This window comes from Rhinolophus sinicus, linkage group LG02 (assembly GCF_036562045.2).
Source record: "Rhinolophus sinicus isolate RSC01 linkage group LG02, ASM3656204v1, whole genome shotgun sequence".
Taxonomy (NCBI): Eukaryota; Metazoa; Chordata; class Mammalia; order Chiroptera; family Rhinolophidae; genus Rhinolophus; species Rhinolophus sinicus.
In genome coordinates this window covers 192,357,438-192,375,263 of record NC_133752.1, presented here as the reverse complement: position 1 = coordinate 192,375,263, position 17,826 = coordinate 192,357,438, and the positions used below count along the sequence as shown (strand labels likewise).

Sequence of the window (17,826 nt, the reverse complement as noted above, 5' to 3'; positions counted from 1 at the left end):
AGACGCGATAAATTGGAGGAAACGATGGACCATCCAGGTGGAGATGACCAAGATGCCACTGGAGATGCAGTTAGGAGAGAAGTCAGGGCTGGGCTCTCAGTTGGGAGTTTATTAAAGTAGATATGCTCGCTGACATTATCTCTAGATGGAAATATCAAAGGAGGGAGAAGAGAGAGGTGTCATGTGGGGCAGCCTGCGGGGTCTCTGGTCCCGCTCCCCACATAAGAACACAGGATATGGTGAAGCCAAAATGGAACACCCACGAAGCCATAGGTAGGGGAGTCATATCACTATATTCTCGCTGGCGGCTGGGTTGGAGACACAGGAAGCAGGAGCCACAGAATCCGCAATCCACACTCCACCACACTCCGCACTTGCTAGCTGCAATCCGTGCTTGCTAGCTCAGCCACCATCTTCTTGCTGGTCCCCGTTTTCTGCTAGCCTAGCCACAGCAGTTATATTAGTGACCAATGGCTCACTGGTTACAGCTGACGGCCAACTAGCCACAGCTGATGGCCATCCAATCACAGTTGATGGCCATTTACTACCTGAGCCAGCACCTTTCTATGTGAGGCTGAGAGCCTGGAAACCGCACTCCTGGCTCTGTCCCCACAAGGGGGCTGGGGTCAGAGCCTTGGAGACCTACATGCTGGAGGTGGAAGAAAGGATCCAGAGAGGCCGGAGGAGCCCAGAGACACTGGGGCCCTGGGGGCCAGAGGGGCCTGTACTGAGGGATGGTCAGTGATGCCAGCGGCTGCAGCAGGACCACAGAGCGAGGCCTAGGAAGGAGCCATGGAATCGTGTGGTGAGGTTGCGGTGATCTTCTCTGTATATCAGCTTTATTGAGATGCAATTCACATAACATACAATTTACCCTTTGAAAGTGTATAATTCAGTGGTTTTTAGTATATTCACAAAGTTGTACAGCCATCACCACTATCTCATTCCAAAAACATTCTCATCACCCGCAAAAGAAACCCTGTCGCTGAACTTTGAGAGAGCTGTTTCCATCAGGTGGTGGAAGGTAGGACCCAGGTGTCAGGGAAAGTGATGCAGGAATGACAACAGAGTGTGTGGCTCGTTCTGAAAGCCTCAGCCTGACAGAGCAAGCTGTGCTGGAGGAGTTAGCAGGGTTGGTGGTAGGAGAGCCACCCTTGTTTAAATAGACAGCATCCTTCTGAGGTACCAGCAGAAAAGAGCAGAGAGAATGGGTGAGGAGGAGCGCCAGGCGGTGCTGGTTGGTTTCCTGGATGAGGAGGCGGCTGCTCCATTGTGGTTCCTGTGCTGTGGCAAAGACTTGCTGCTGAAAGTGTGGTTCAGGGACCAGCAGCATCAGCATCTCTCTAGATGGACTACATCAGACTCTGCAGGTTTCCAAGGTGCTCCAGGGAGCCATACGCACATTCCCGTTTGAGAAGCCTGGGTCCAGGGCACAGGGAAGAGAATACACGACAGCCTTAGAGGAGCGTACGGCTGTGGTGATTGGCTGGGAATCAGAATAGCCACCCCTTTCTCACAGCCAGGCGCTGCTGTGTGCTCCCTTCCTATACTTTCACAGTTACTGACCCATTTAATAGGTTTGCATTCCCAGTGGTCATCATGGACACACGGGAATTGCAAAGTGAAGAAAATCTGACCTGTAAGTTGTCTTCAAACTTCATGACATTTTAATGAATACTAAATGTAACACCTTCTGAGGTTGCTAGATTGGTACTTTTTAAAAGCGTTTTATCCAACATTTTTTCATTTCAGTTTTTCTGGGTTCTGAGTTTTTGGTTTTACTTTAGAAGTCAATCCTCTTTTACCCCGCCGTGTGGATCGCGTGCTTGTCCTGCCCACTGGGCTCTGCAGTCATCATTTCCTTTCATTGCTCATCAGCCCTGTGAGGTAGTTAGTGGTCACACCTTTTAACAGGATCGGAGAGGTTAGGTAACTTGCCCAAGGTCTCTCATAAGTGGTCCTCTTGCTGCTGCTGTTGCCTCCAGGGACGGGACGGCCTCTAAGGCTCCTGATCTGTAGTGTCGTCCCCAGGACAAGAAGGAACCAAAGAACAACTCTTCGTCACTTCTGCCATGTGCCAGTAACCCCCAAATCTCCGTACCCTGGCCTCTTGGAACTCACCCCGGTCTATGCAACTGCCCTCTTGGCCTCCCTGCGGGGATCTCAACTTAGAAAGGGGTGGGGACAGTGCCGATTCCCAGCCCCCGGCATCGGTTCCCTCCTGGCTGACTGCAGTGGCCTCTCCTGGGCTCCTTCCCTTCATTCTTAGCCCAGCCTGATCTCCACACAGTGACTAGAGTGACCTTGTACAGACACACATCAGATGAGGTTGTTCCCTGCTTAAAACATTCAATAGTTTCTCCAGTACACTTCGAATGAGATCCAGACTCCTTAGCCTGCCTTGATTGCCCTGCAAAATCCGGCCACCACCTTTCTCTCCAGCCTCCTCGCATCCATGCCCTCCCTTGGCACCAGGCATCCGCCCACTGGCCTTCCTTCGGCCTCTTGGGCACCCCCAAGCCTATGCCCGGGGGCCTTTGCACTAGCTGTCACCTTTGCCTAAAACGGCTTTCCTCAGAGTCCCGAGGGACTCGCTGGCTCCTTGTTTTTCAGTTTCCAGGTTCAGATTCCAGTTTCACTGCCTGACTCCCCAGCCACCATCATCACATTACCTGTTATAATTGTATACTGCTGATCTCAGTCTGCTTTTCTCCCTGTGAGAGTTATGGACTGTTTAGCATCTGTCTCCCTCTATTAGAATGTAAACTCCACGAGAACGAGACCTCTTTTTCTTTATTACTTTTCTATCTCCAGCTCCTAGAATAGACCTAGCACAAAGAAGGCACTCAACAAATATCTCTTCACTTCATGAATGAGCTCACCTATGTAAACTCTTGCACTTCGCATGTAACAGTGCTCTATAAATGTCAGTCACCCAAAAATATAGACAAAGCAGGCACTGCGGAGGGATAGCTGTCACTCAGAGGCCAAGAGCAAAATATTATTTAATGTTTTTGCACTGCCTGTCACAACTGCGTAAAACAAATGCGTTTTCATTGCACTAAAATACGTAAAACCTCTGACAGTTATATCAGAAACCCAGCTAAGAGATTCCATTTCCTGCCCTAGGAATAGAAATAATCAAAAGTTTTCCAACCCTGAAAGCAGCTGAAGTTCTACTGAGTAAACCAGGATGGAGGGAGTAATTGCATGTCATGGTGGGGACAGAGCCCCTCTCGTCTTTAGCAGACACACTTTCCCAGCTATTCAAGGAAATGGTTTGTTGTGTTCAAGCTGGGCTTGTCAATGGCAACAATCCATCCGAGAGTCCGTCCGCGCAGAGCTTCAAGTCTCTGACCTGTGGTCTGCCTTCTCGCGCTTAGTGTTGGGTTTTGCACAGTAGGAATGAAAAAGCATCTGTCTGGCTGGCTTCTGCTATGAGGCCCAGCTATATATTATAATATAAATAAGGGCTCTTACCTATTAGAGACTGGGTCGTCATTCATTCATTTAATAAATAATAGATGTATGGCTTACGCAGCTGAATGGTGCCATTTACTGAGACGGAAAGTGTAGGGTTTAGGGTGGGGGGAAGCTATCAGGAGTCCAGTTTTGAGCTGGTTAACTTTTAGACGCCTGTGAGAAGTGCAAATGGAGACGTTACATAGGTAGTTAGTATACAAGATGAAACTTCAGAGGAGAGGTCTGGATTATAGAAGGAACTATTTCTGCCCAAGTTTTACATATCTGTGACAAAGTGAAAACGAGGAACTAGGAGAGAATGAGCACCACGGAGCCACATGCAAAGGCAGAAACCACAGTAGGCTTGGTTCAGAAGACTGAAATTTCTATCTAGGTGAGGCCACCTGTCAGGTCTATAGCTTTGAGCAAATTGGAGCCTCTGTGTTCTTATCTGCAAAATGGGCATCATGACGTATTGATTCTTATAGATTCAGTCTAGGGATAGGTGATGCCCCATAGATTGTTGTCTAGTCATGTCCTGTCAGAATGTTTACTCACTTTAACCGGAATTTCCCCAAATTCTAGAGCATCGGGACAGAGAGGGTCAATAACAACACTGATCCAATTTCCTCCCGCTCGTGCCCATCCCTGCTAACGCCCACCCGTCTCCCAGACATGTCTGGGCATCCCCAGATTGAATCTCACATCGGCTCCAAAACAGGCTCCCCTGCAACTCTGTCCCATCACAGCTGAGCCCTCAGCTCGCGAATCTGAGCAGTAGGGTGACCACGTGGGGTAGAACGGTTCCATCTCCTCTGTGCCGTGGTGGGGGGGGGACAGAGAGCCATCTTTTTACCCCCCCCACTGCGAGACAGTCACCTTGCCTCACACTCGGTGGTGTGGCTGGTCACAACGAAAAAAAAAGTGAAGAGTCCACCCCACGTTTTTTTTTTCTGTATGTCTCCTCTCCTAGTCCTACAAACATCGAGGGAGGTGATGATTTTCTTTACTTTGGAAAAGAAAGAAATAGAGGTGAATCACTTGTCCCAGGGCAGCAGCTGACTTTCTGCCACAGGATGCTGCTGCTCTGAGCTCTCTCTGCAGCAGCATGTTGCCCCTCACAACAGAGAGTAGGATATAATAATAAAAAAAAAGGCAGTCTCCTTTTATCTCTCTCTCACACCACAGCTCTCTCTCCTGAGGCCTGTTAAGAAGTGGGGTGGGGCTTCATTGAGCTGAAGTGTTTTCTTCTCAAAACCCCCCCAACCACTTCAACTCTGTACACAGCAGTAGCTGTCGGACAACCAGCTGCGTGGTGTATGGGAAGGCCTTTCCTCTTTCTTCTTCCCATTCAAATATATATACAAAAGCAAAGTGGTGGTTGTTGAGGCTGGTAGACTGCTCATCTTGGTGGGGCATCTGTTTGACATTGCTACATTCCTTAAAGACAGAACAAAAGTGTCTTCTCTCCTTGGAAGTCCTCCAGCTCGCCCCTTGAGATGGAATCGAGTGTTTCCCATTCTGCCTCCTCTGATACTCTGCTTGTACTGCTTCTGGCCATTGATTACTGTTCTGCATTATCTGCTGTTCCCCATCATCTATAGAAAGAGAACCGCTGATGTTTATCTGAGTAGGCAGGTAAAAGATTACATTTCCTAGCCTTTCCTACAACCATGTGTGACCATGTAACTAAGCTCCAGTTAATTCAAGATATAAGGGGTGGGCTATGTGGCAGTTTCTGGGAGCCTTCCTTAAGAAAACAACTCATGTGAATCATTTGCCTCTTTGTCCTTTCCTCCATTCTGCTGCCTGGAACGTGAATGTGATGACTGGCGCTCTAGCTGCCATCTTGGACCCTAAGAACAAGGGTCTTTTCTTAGGAAAGGTGAGCGGGGAGAAGTTAGAGTCCCTAAGGACTTCCCATTAGCAGAAATACGATCTAAGTCCTGGATTGTCTACCTTCAGACTGTTACATAGGAGAAAATTTCTACCTAGTTTGAGCCACTGTTATTTTGAGTCTCTGTTACTCACATACAAACCTAATCCTAACTTACATTGCCTCTTAACAAATATCTGATACTTTTCACACCTTAGCATAATTATCTATTTACTGTGCTCCTGCTAGACTGGAAGCTCCTCTGGGCAGGGACTAGGTTTCAGGGTCTGCCCAGTGCCAGATACATTAGTTGCTCAATGAAATGTTTACTGCAGGAGGTGTGGTGAGTGGTTGCATAAACCACTGTAGCTATGTTCATGGAGCCTTCACATGAGCAGCCACTCATGTACTTTGCATGCATTAGCTGGCTTAGTCCTCATAAGAACCCTGTGAGGAAACCAAGGCAATCAAGAGGCTCGATGACTTGCCCAAGATCACCAACTGTTGAGTGACAGGGCTGGGAGTGGAACCCGGGTCTGCATTAGTCCCCAGCCCATGTGTTTCTGCATCAGCCACTTCTTTCCACCGTGCTCCCAGGATGGAGGGCTCAGTGGTCAAGCTGAGCCCGAAAGCTCTCCCTCGGCAAGAGCCATCAGCAACATCTGGGAAGAAGCATGTGTTCCTCTCACCACCAGTTTCACTAAATTGGTTCATTTTTTCCTGTCCCCTGGAGTCTATGAGTGTAAATTCAAATAACGAGAGAGACTCTTTATCCAAGAATTCAGAGGACAGCTCACAAATACAGAACACCATGAAAAGGACACTAACTACCTAAAGGGAATGTAGGCTTTTGGCTCAGTTATTGTCTCCAAAGCCCTCGTTTCTTGGGTTTGTTTGAACATAATTTGCCACCCTCGTTTTACACTTGTGGTTCTAGCCTGGGCGTTGGTACCAAATAATACAGGTAACCCCTGTATAACACGGTTGTTAGGTTCCTTAAAAATGCCATCTTACGCGAATCTGTGTTATATGAAACAAAGAACTAGTACAAAAAAGAGGGTTAGGTTTCAAATATTTAAAAAAATACTATTATATTTTTATAATTAAGAGAAATATCTTTATTAAAGCAATTTTCACCAAAAGTATAACATATTAATATGTATTATAATGTTTTCTTCGTCATCACTACTAAGCACCATTAACTGAGGGAGTTTTCGTTTTGGCAGGATATCTTCATCCTCTGAACTTAATGCTCCACGAACAAAATGGATTTAAAATTCTAATACATTTTAATATTCTGCAGTCAAATCTGATACGACATCCACGTTCGAATGAAAAATTTCAAATGACATATCTTTTGCTCTTAAAAGCTCGTATTACATTCTGTGTTGTTTGGGGATTTCCCTAATTTCGAATGAGATTATTTTTGCTCTTAAAAGCTCTTATTACACTCCATGTTGTTTGGGGATTTCTCTAATTCTCAAACCGTGTTAGAGCGAAACCGTGTTAGTATAGACGTGCCGTGTTACATGGGGGTACCTACGAGTGAAAGTAATTGTCTTTTCAGTTCAACAAGCTCTGATTAAGTTCTACCTTTGTAATGATGAGTTCAGCACAGTGCTAGTATCTGTGGGAAAGAGAAGTTGTTGGCAGTGAAAGAAAATACCGTATTTTGTGGTGTATAATGCGCACCCACATTTTTGGCCCCAACTTTCGGGGGAAATCTGTCATTTTAATTTTTTAATTCAAGTTTTTATTTGTTTACATTTAGGTACTTGATTTTTTGTATTATAAAGGAATTTTAGCATTTATTTTTTAACATATTATGGTACAAGAAATTTGATGTAACAGTAACAAATTTACAAATCATAGAAGGCCAAGAACACTTCACCATTGTAAGTTCATCATAAGTTCAACAAAACTGATGCTCGTATTCCAGGGTATTATTTTGCAAACAGATATCGTTATTGATTTCTAGAGTTACACTTTTAACTCATAAGCGTAAACACAAGTACTAAAAACATTTATATAGATACAGAATTAGTACTACCATTTATAATGCGCGTAATTATTATTCCCTCACCAATTTGGGCAAAAGGTGCACATCATATACACGGCAAAATACAATAAATCTGACATGATTGCTGCTCCCCTCCCCATCAGAAACCAGCATTTATTGAGGTAGGAACTGGTTTGTGCCTGGGTGTTAACATATAAAAGTGACTGAGTGAGTACCGGGAAAGGTCAATCCCATTGAAAGAGAAGTTTGTTATTTACAGTTCTAGAAACTGAGAGGCATGGCCTGCTATGCAGGGTCATGAGAGGAAACACCAGTGTCAGTCAGGAGGCAGAAAGGGGCAAGGGGCCCGCAGAGGCCACAGCCTTTATTGGGATTTCCTGGGGAAAGACTAGGCGTGACAGGGTAAACAGCTTTGGATGGGCTAGTTTGAGTTATTCTGGTGGGCTTTGGGGTCTAGGGGCTATGACCATACTGTAACCTGTAGAGAATTCTGTCATGGAACCTGGGCTAGTGTGACACTTACTATTTGCATGTCTTTTTTGTTCTCACTAAACTCTGTGTTCCTTGAAGATAGTCCACTTCCAGCACTTAGCATGGGCCTAGCACATAGTACGTGCTCAGTGTTTGTTGGCCAGAGGGATAGAAGGATCGACAGATAGATTAATAAATGGACAAATCTATGGCCATAGGTGTACATGTGGATAAAAGCACGTGAAACTATGAATTTCCCCAAACTACTTCCTCTAGTATCTCCAATGATCTGAACACACCCAGGCACTTTCATACTAATAGGAAGCTGAGATCTGCCATACGTTCTCTCTTACCACAGCTGACAAGCTCCAATGATCTTTTTTTTGGCTAATATTGTATTGACAGACGATTATTGTCAGACTTCGATCTTGAAGAAAAGTACACAACGAATCAAGTGGATATCAAAAGCAAGATATGAGAATATGTTTCCTGAGAAGGTGAGCACATAATTAGAAATTTAATAGTAGAGATGATTTTAAAGCAGCTAGGAGATAGGCACAAGTTGAATGAAAATTTTCTCTGGATTCCTCCAAGGATTCAAATGACTTGCTTGAAATTCAGGAGCCTGGGTGTAGTGGAAAGAGAGCACTGAGTCTCAGTTTTCTATTCTGTAAACTGGAGATAGTCACTCTGAGGTTGACCCCAAGTAGTGGTGATAATTAACGTAATCAACACTACATGTCCAGCACGCAGCCTATTTTGTTTAACTGTCACAATCCCGAGATAATTACTCCTGCTATTCTTCAGTTTATTAGTGAGGAAATGGTGCTCAGAGCAAGTAACTAATTCATCCAAGTTCACAAAACAAGTAAGTGATACAGGCAAGACTTACACGCAGACTGTCTGACTCTGAGCCTGAGTTTTTCACCACCGAGCTTGGCCAGCAGCACAGTCCCCAAAACAAGAGAGGCACTGAATTATGTGTGTTCTCTCCTCTTCTGCTTCCCTCCCCCTAATCTTGCCCCACAAACCTCCATGCTGGGTAGTTTCCATCAATGACACCTTCAGTCTGGTGTAGTGGGGAGAGCCCCGTAGGATCCAGGACAGGGCAAGAGGTTTTGGGCTCCCCCAAGACACCAACTAGCAAAGGAGTCAGGCCATAGAATGTGGGCCAGTACAGCAAGTATTGTAGATTTCTTGAACCTTCTTCATTTCTCCATATTCACTCCTGCTGCCTATTTCCCTGAGCATTTCGCGTGAAACTTTAGAGGAGGAGCAGGGCATGTTGGGAAAAAAAGACAGATGTGGGTTCAGATCTTGGTGCTGCACCGCTTCAGCTGTGTTACTTGTGTTACCCTTTCCTGACCCATAAAATTGGGGAAACAAAGCCCGCAGTGTTATTATGATGCTATTTTTATTGTTGAATTTTACTTTTGGAATAAAGTCAGTATGTGCATATAGAAAGGTTTGGAGGATACACAGAAAAGTATTAACAGATTTATTCCTAGGAAATGGGGATGGAGGAGACTTTTATCTTTTCCTTTATTTATTTCTACATTGTATTAATTTTTCACAATGAATATGAATTTATTTTGTTAAAAGCCAATAAGCGTTTTACTCTCAGAGATAGCAGAAAAAATGATAGCTAAATGTCAAAATAAAGAATTTTTTAAAAAGAACTGCAATTGGCCCAGAACAAGAAAGAGGATGGTCCCACTTCAGGTGGTCCCACCTAATGTGTGTCCAGAGACGGACCAAACTGAAAATCCTGTCTAGGAGTTACTGAAGGCCCTGAAGATGTTTAAGTTGGAAAAGCAAGACTTAAAGATGATGCCAGGGTCCCCCTCAAATATTTTAAGGACTGTTACTTAACACGTGTTTTGAAGGAAGATGGGTTGGAAATACCGAAGTCAGGTTTTTATCTAGGGTGAGAAAGAACTTCCTAAGAGCCGAAGTTGCCACTTAAACCAGCTGTACCCTCTGGCTCTGCTGTAGACCGTCTGCTGGTCCTTGTTCCAGCTCAGGCTCTCAAACCGAGCCCCCCCTCTTGCCAGGTCTCTGATGCCAACCCCTTCCCTCCAGCTCCTCCCCTGCTGTCTCCCTGCCTCTTGAATCTGATGTTCTCGGACTTCTCTTGCCCAGTGGCCCGTCTTTGCCCGGTGCTGTGGCTCTGAGCCAGCCCCATCCCCGTACCCACAGCCCCTCCCCTGCCTCCCGCCTGGGAGTAGAAATCAGATGCTTACCAACAATGGAGCTGGATGTTTCAGGAGGTAGTGTATTTCTTGTAAACAAAGTTAGGAATCCAAAACGAACACTTACCTGTTGTGAATATAATTGAAAGGGTGTGTACCAACTGGGATTCTTTGCTTACAAGTAACAAAATCTATCTCTGGCCAATGTGAGCAAAACCCGGAAGAACACCGAGTTGCTGGAAAGTCTGAAAACCAGTCCAGGGACCAGAAGAAGAATCAAGCCATTATAACCCTCAAGCCGTTTCTTCAAAGTGACGTCTTTGGAATGGATAAACCCCCACATGTTTTCAGCCTATATTTCACCCTACTCAAGATTCAAAATCTCAGGAGCAGGAGTTTTCATTGACCGAGATTATTCCAGGTGCCCTGGCTCCAACTGGGTGAATGAGAAGAAGGTGATGGCTGGCAGAGCCTGTGAAGGCCTCTGTGGACCCCTTCTGAGGCCCTCGTGGGAGGGCAGGACATTTGACTTAAAGCCCCCTCAAGCCCAAATGCTGTGGAGGGCGGCGGGTAAACCCCAAACACACAAGACTCGGAGGTTGTTAAGAACTGAGAATGGATACTGGGCAGCCAAAGAAAAATTCTTCGGATAAACATGGAGCTAGGTTAGCGGATCCTAGTTCACTTGGGATTTTTCTAGACTTGGAAAACCTTTTTTTTTTTAAACTAAGTAAGTTTACTAAAACAAAATGACTGCTATCTGCCATCACCATCATTTCACAACAAAAGGTCATTAATATAAAAAAGTAGAAAAGACAATCTCAGAATAAAAGAGAGTCCTAAAAGTGAATACATTTACTTTATGTTAGATGTATTGTAATGTATCTTTCCTTTCCCCCCTCATTTCCCTGGAGACCAGTGAACACAGACTGGCCCCCATTTGGGGATGGGGTTTTAGGACTCATTGGACTAAATGATCTGTAGGTTCCTTACTAACCCCACATTTCTGTAATCCGAGTGGGATCTTGCTGTAGGATGCTGTTTCTCAGTTGGGGGTGATTTTGGCCCCTAGGAGACACTTGGCCATGTCAGGTTGTCACAAGTGGGGAGGCTGGAGCACTACTAGCATCCAGCAGGTAGAGACCAGGGGTGCTGCTCAACTTCCTACAATGCACAGGACAGTCTCCCACAGCAAAGAATTACCTGGCCCCCAATGTCAACGTACTGAGGTGGAGAGACCCTGCTGTAGATGGAAGAATTCTCATTAAGCAATTAAAACAGATAGGATTCGAGAATAGTGTGGTTCGGTGCTGTTGCAGCCTTCATTCATGAGACAGAATTATTGGTGGGTTAAACCATCACTGCTTCTTCAAAATAAAAGGTATTGTTTCTTTCAATATAAAAGGAGTACATAAGCATTGTCATTTTTGGGAAAAGGCAGAGGAATATGGGGAAGGAAAGCAAGTCACTCCTGGCCCCAGCCTATTCTCTTTCCTGATCCATTTCCTCTTGGTTGTTGATTAGCATCTGAAATAGAGCTCGTCCCAACAGGCCTCTTGATTCTCCCACTCTGCGTCCTCTCTGTTCCTCCCTAGGTCTTCCCTCCTCAGCAACTGGCACCTAAACCTTCCGAGTCATCCTTGACTCCTCTTTCTCGCACCCACATTGAGTCCATCAGCAAATCCTGCCAGTTCTGCTTTCATAATATATTGCAAGTTCGGTCACTTCTAACCCTTCTCCCAACTGCTCGGTCCCAGCCCCATGAGCTCCCCCAACCTCTGCAGAGGCCTCCCAACTGCTCTTCTCAGGTCCACGCTTACCCACTGCAGTCAGTCATTCCTCTACACGTCCGTCAAAGGGATCTTTAGAAAAACAATCAATCAGATTATGTTGTACTTGGATCAAAACCTTCCAGTGGCTTCCTTCACACTGAGAAAAGATCTTAACTCCTTCCCCTGGCCTAGTGCCCTCGCTCCCTCTTTAGTTTCATCATTTATTCTCCATCTGAGCCACGCAGGCCTTGTTTGCCTCAGAGTCTCTTGCACTTGCTGTCCCCTTTGCCTGGGGTATCACACTGATGGTCCTCCCGTCATTCAGATCTGCCTGGATCGCTCCTCGCCAGGGAAGCCGTCCCTGACCATCCCACGGAAGACTCCGCTCCTCCCCCGTCCCCTTCGCACCACCCTTCACCCCTCACCTTCCTATTCTTATCTGGAGCACTTTATAATATCATGTGATGCTTTTATTTTGTTGATTTGTTTCTTGTTTCTCTCTCAACTATAATGCAACCTCCATGAGGGCTGGGATTTGTCTTATTCTCGGCTGAATCTTCAGCGCCTCGAACAGTGTGTATACATAGTATGAGGTCTGACAATTAAGTTTGCAAACTTGTTGCAACAGTGTTGCTAACCTTTTTTGATATCAGAGGGATTATTTATTATGAATTTGTACCAACTGGACAGTTAACCAAGTTTACTATTTGGAAATGCTGAAAAGGCTGTGTGCAAAAGTTAGATGACCTGAATTTTTCACCAATTCATGGCTCTTGCATCACGACAATGCACCCGCTCACACGGCACTGTCTGTGAGGGAGTTTTTAGCCAGTAAACAAATAATTGTATTGGAACACCCTCCCTACTCACCTAGTCTGGCACCCAATGGCTTATTTCTTTACCTGAAGATAAAGGAAATATTGAAAGCAAGACATTTTGATGACATTCAGGACATCAAGGGTAATATGACGACAGCTCTGATGGCCATTCCAGAAAAAGAGTTCCAAAATTGCTTTGAAGGGTGGACTAGGCGCGGGCGTTGGTGCATAACTTCCCAAGGGGAGTACTTCAAAGGTGACCATAGTGGTATTCAGTAATGAGGTGTGTAGCACTTTTTCTATGATGAGTTCGCAAACTTAATTGTCAGACCTCGTTGTCGCCCAGTAAATATTTGTTGAATTAATTGTTAACATTTTGGTACCTATGCTTCCAGTCACTCATCTGTTATTTCAACCGAATTATTTCATATAATTACACTTATTTCACATAAAATAGATATTATTTACCGAATTTTGCATTGTTATTATTTTATTTCACTATTATACCTGAAACGATATTTTAGTACCAACTCTTCATAAACATTTCAGTAGTGGCATACTATTCCTTTGGGTAGAGATATTAATATCTTCTTGAATTTAGGTTATTCTAATCTTTTATTATAGTAAAAATCTGTGTAATAAATATTTTAGTGCCTAAGATGTTTTTCTTTATTTTGGGTAATTTCCTTAGAACAGCATCCTACAACTGGAGTTACTGGATCAAGGGCATGAGTATCTTTACATGTCTTAATGCAGGCTGTAAAAATGACAACATCCTAATTTTTTCCTTCTGTCTTTCCCGCTCAGTCTCACCCTGCCTGCAAAAGCCCTGAGATAACTTCCAACCTCTTCAACCTTTACGGGAAGAGCCCTCTCATTGTGTACTTCCTCCAGAACTATGTCACCCTGCGGCAGCATGGCCAAGACGTGTTGATAGTCAGGAGGGAGAAAACCAAGACCATCCCATATCCTTTCCTCCATGGCTGGGGCACACATTACTGCAGGCCATTGCTTCCTGCTCCCAGAAGCGAGGATGAGGGAGGGGCCTTCCGCCCTCAGCACAGTGCCTGGCACATAGCAGCAAGGGTGCTCGTGTTAGTTCCATGTCTGCCTCAGAGGCTGCCTGTGTGGCACCTGGGCAAGTCGAATTTCCCGGTGTACAACATGTCTTCCCAGCTACCAGAATGAATGGGCTGACTAGGTACTCTGACATACTTTGCAACTCAGTAATGCCTCCCAGATTGCTCACTGACCCCAGAGTATGTATTGAATAGGACTTTTGGTGTCTAGGTGTGTGTTTCTTCTAACACCCTCTCACATGCACCCCCTCCCCCAGACACATCAGCAAATTCCTGGCCCCTTTGGCATTTATCCAAAGATTTGGTAAAAAGCTCAGCTCTTTAGAAAATAAGTGTGACATGTTGGTGTCCTGAGTCTTAGCTGTTTACCACAGAGGGTCCAAACATGGATTCAGGTAGATGTGGAGCCAAGAACCCACTCAACTGCTTACTAGCTCAATCATCTTAGACAAGTTCCTGCTCTGCCATCTCCTCCTCCCGCCCCCCTTCGCTAGTAATGCTGAGAGTCAATACCAACTGATTGGGTAGGGTTTTCCTTGACCATGAAAGCCACTGAGTCCAGCCTGACCTACGCTGACGTCATCAGCATGACCCTGAACAACATGAAGAAGCGGAGGGTTGTCCTCCAGCAGTTGAACCAGCTCTATGAGAATGAATGGAATTATTTTGATATGTACCTAAAAGAACTGCAAGACAACTTCCTCAGGTATTTAAGAGGCTTTAGGGAAGTGGCATTGTTTCAGCATTTGGCTACTGGAGCACATCATCATAATTTTTAATTGGAGGGCCTAGCCCTGTAACGTCTACAGCATGTTCAGCTTTCTTGTGGTCAGGATGTAATCTCCACAGTAATAGAGACCAGATTTTTATTTTATTTCAATATAACAGGGTTTTAGATGATATGAAGGAATTCTTTTTATTGGTGTGTTCCTTTTTTTAAAAAAGATATAATAGTTTTGTAGTTATGTTATTTTTTAAAAGAGTCATGTCTTAAAGAGATAATAATGAAGTGTTTATGGATGAAATGACATCGTGTCTAGGATTTGCTTTAAAATAACCCACTTGGGGTGGGGGTGGGGGAACAAAAGGAGTAATAGATGAGTCAAGATTGACCTTATGTGGATACTAGATAATGAGTAAACGGTGTTAATTATACTACTTTCTTTACTTTTATATATAAGTGAGTTCTGAGCCCTGGTCCTCAAACTTGGCTGGGGGCCGAGCACCCACAATTCAAAATGCTTTTTGAAGAACCCTATGAAATGTTTCAGCATAGGATATACATTTGATACAGTATTATAACATTTTAAATAGTTTTTTTCTTTCTTTAATGGTGGACATAACAAGAACAAAAGGTGACACACACTGATGTGGAATTTACTCTTTGGTGGGCTAGGGCTCTTTCGGGACATCAGTTACCACTTCCCTGATATAGCACATCAGTTAGGAGCACTAACTGGCATTCAACAAATGGCATTGAAGTTGGACAGACCGGAGCTACAGTTACAGCTCTCTCCCTCTGTGTAAATCAGTGAGCCCTTGGGAGGCTTGGTGCCACTTGGATGGCAGGGACACTCACAGCAGTACTCACGTAGTTGTATGTGACAGGAGAGGTCCAGCTCAGTGCCTGGCTCAAAGGAGGTACCCAGCAGATGACGGCTGGTAGAGACAAGACCTGCAAACCCGCCGTACCATGAACACTGCAGGGTCCACAGCAGCACAAGGACTTGGATTTGAAAAGTTTGCAGTTGGGGAGGCCTAGAGCAGTCCCCCTGAGAAAAGGAAATCCAGCAGCCTTTTGCAGGGTGTCTGCTCCGAGTGGGAGAAGAGCCGAGTTGGCACATGCAGATGGAGCTATAGCTCAATGAAGGAGCAGGGTCCGCTGCTGCTGGAGGGCTCGTTTTCTTGGGAGTCCTGAGTCCTCAAACTTGTCTGGGGGCAGAGCACCCACAATTCAAAATGCTTTTTGAAGAACTCCATGAAATGTTTCAACATAGGATTGTCATACAAGCTAAAGATGCTTTTCCTAGAGGAAAATATGAGCCTAAGCCATGTTTAGGCTTCACCATCTCAAGAAATGACAACATTGAAAACATTATCAAGGAGTTACATCCAAGTTTTTCATAACAAGGACAATGGGCCATTTGGTTTTTTGTCTCTCCGTTGCACGCAGAAGCAGGCTCCACAGAGTTAAGAAAAGGTTGTGGCAGAAGATCCCAAACGTGAGAATGTTGTGTCAACACAATTTTTCTCAAAGACTCCCATTGTGGCTTCTGCCACACTGAATCCTAGTTTTTAAATACCAGGCTTTCTACATCAAGCCTACCACAGCAGAGAAGCATATGACAGCATCTTCCTTCCTTAAATATATGCACATATTGCTATTTTGTCTCCCTTGAATGACCATGGCCTGTTTCCTCATTGAGTAATGTCCACTCACATTTCAAAAGTCAGCTTGTATATTACCCAATTCAGCATTCCCATTGTGTACCCCAAACTTATCTTAACACACTCCACTGAAAACCTCCTGTAATAACACCAGCAGCAGCTGTTGCCACTTATTGAGCACTTGCTGTATACTAGACACAGCGCTAAGCACCTATGTGCCATGTTGAGATGAGGACACTGGCATGGAGAGGTGAAGTAATTTGCCCAAGATCACACAGGAAGTGGCAGAGCCCCAACTTGACTTCAACTGGCCCTCAGAGCTCGTGTTCCAGCTTTTTCTCAGGTTGTGGATTTCCTCACCTGTCTTCCTAATTTGAACATGTGTTCCTTGAGTTCGGGGACCACCCTTATTCCTCTCTGTGTCCCCAGGGCTGGTATGACCTCTGGCACACGGCAAGGGCTTGGTTACTGAGTTGCTACTGTGTGGTCAGCTCTGCTTCAGTCAGCTGCTCTTGACGGAGGTAATGAATGAATTTGTAAATATTTGCCTCTCTTGAACCTAGGAGAGAAAAGACCATGCTGCCTCTTTAGTCTTTTTCCCTATGTGTCTTTGTGATTTCCCTACAGGGACGTGAAGAATATCGACCAGAGAGAAATCGATAGAAGAAAGGCAAACCGCATGGTCATCCAACCTTCAACCGTCATCGAGGAAGTCCCGGAAAAGAAATCTACAGAAATCCATCAGAGGGAGACTGAGTTTCTTTTAAGGTTTGTTTTTAAAAAGACCATGGGAAAATTAGAGCTGTGAACAATGAAAGAATTCTTCCCTCCCCCCACATAAAAGTTTTTAGTGTATTAGTCCTCTTATGAAAAATCTGCTCAATCACCACAGATAAAGTCATTGATGAATCTTTACTTCTTCTGTCTTCTAATCGCCACCTCACGTTTTGCCAGCACCAGCAGTGGCCGTTGCGGTCCCCCTGCCCTTCTTCATTCTGTGCTTGCGTTCCTTTTGCTGTTTTCTTGACATCTTTTTCTTCTCATACAGACCAGGTCTTGCAAGTCTATGTTTGTGTTCATTTTTCTTTGCGTAATCCAAGGAATCATAAATCGTGCCAAAGCCAGTTGTCTTGCCACCACCAAAATGGGTTCTGAATCCAAATACAAAGATGACATCTAGGGGTGGCAGGTTAGCTCAGTTGGTTAGAGTGTGGTGCTGATAACACCAAGGTTGCTGGTTCGATCCCCGAATGGGCCACTGTGAGCTGCGCCCTCCTAAAAAAAAAAAAAAAAAAAAAGACATCTGGTGTGGTCTTGTACATTTTGGCTAGTTTTTTCCCAAATTTCTGTCTTAGGTACTGCGGCCTTCCCAAGGTAAAGGACGTCGGTGACGTTTTGTTTCCGTTGGTCCATTGGTCATGAAATTGCTGGTGCAGATAGTTACTGTGTCGTTCATGATGGCGGCCGACCCTCAAGCAGCCAGGGACAAAAAAAGCTAAGAATTCTTAATACATGGAAAAGAATACATAAAACTTCACTTGCTTTTATGTGTTACTCAATTCTCATTTTATTTTTTTATTATTAATGGTAGTAGAAATAGGTCTGCTTATGTTACCATCTTGGGGCTTTCTTCACCATCATCTTAGGACTTCCATCTGTCGACTTTACTTTGTTGGCGTCTCTATTTCCCATGTCACGTGTCTTCCTTTTTCTAATTTTACTTCTTTATTTTGTTGGAGCACATTTCC

At 44.7% G+C, this 17,826-nt stretch overlaps 1 protein-coding gene across 1 annotated transcript in view; it reads left to right on the top strand.

Moving 5' to 3' along the window:
- Nucleotides 1-17,826, top strand: part of FAM227A (family with sequence similarity 227 member A) — a 50,343-nt gene that overhangs the window by 19,075 nt on the left and 13,442 nt on the right. Inside the window, exons 11-14 of the mRNA XM_019734561.2 lie at nt 8,235-8,326; nt 13,419-13,576; nt 14,244-14,396; nt 16,706-16,846. Coding sequence (XP_019590120.2) covers nt 8,235-8,326; nt 13,419-13,576; nt 14,244-14,396; nt 16,706-16,846 — 544 coding nt within the window. The remainder of the gene's footprint in view (nt 1-8,234; nt 8,327-13,418; nt 13,577-14,243; nt 14,397-16,705; nt 16,847-17,826) is intronic.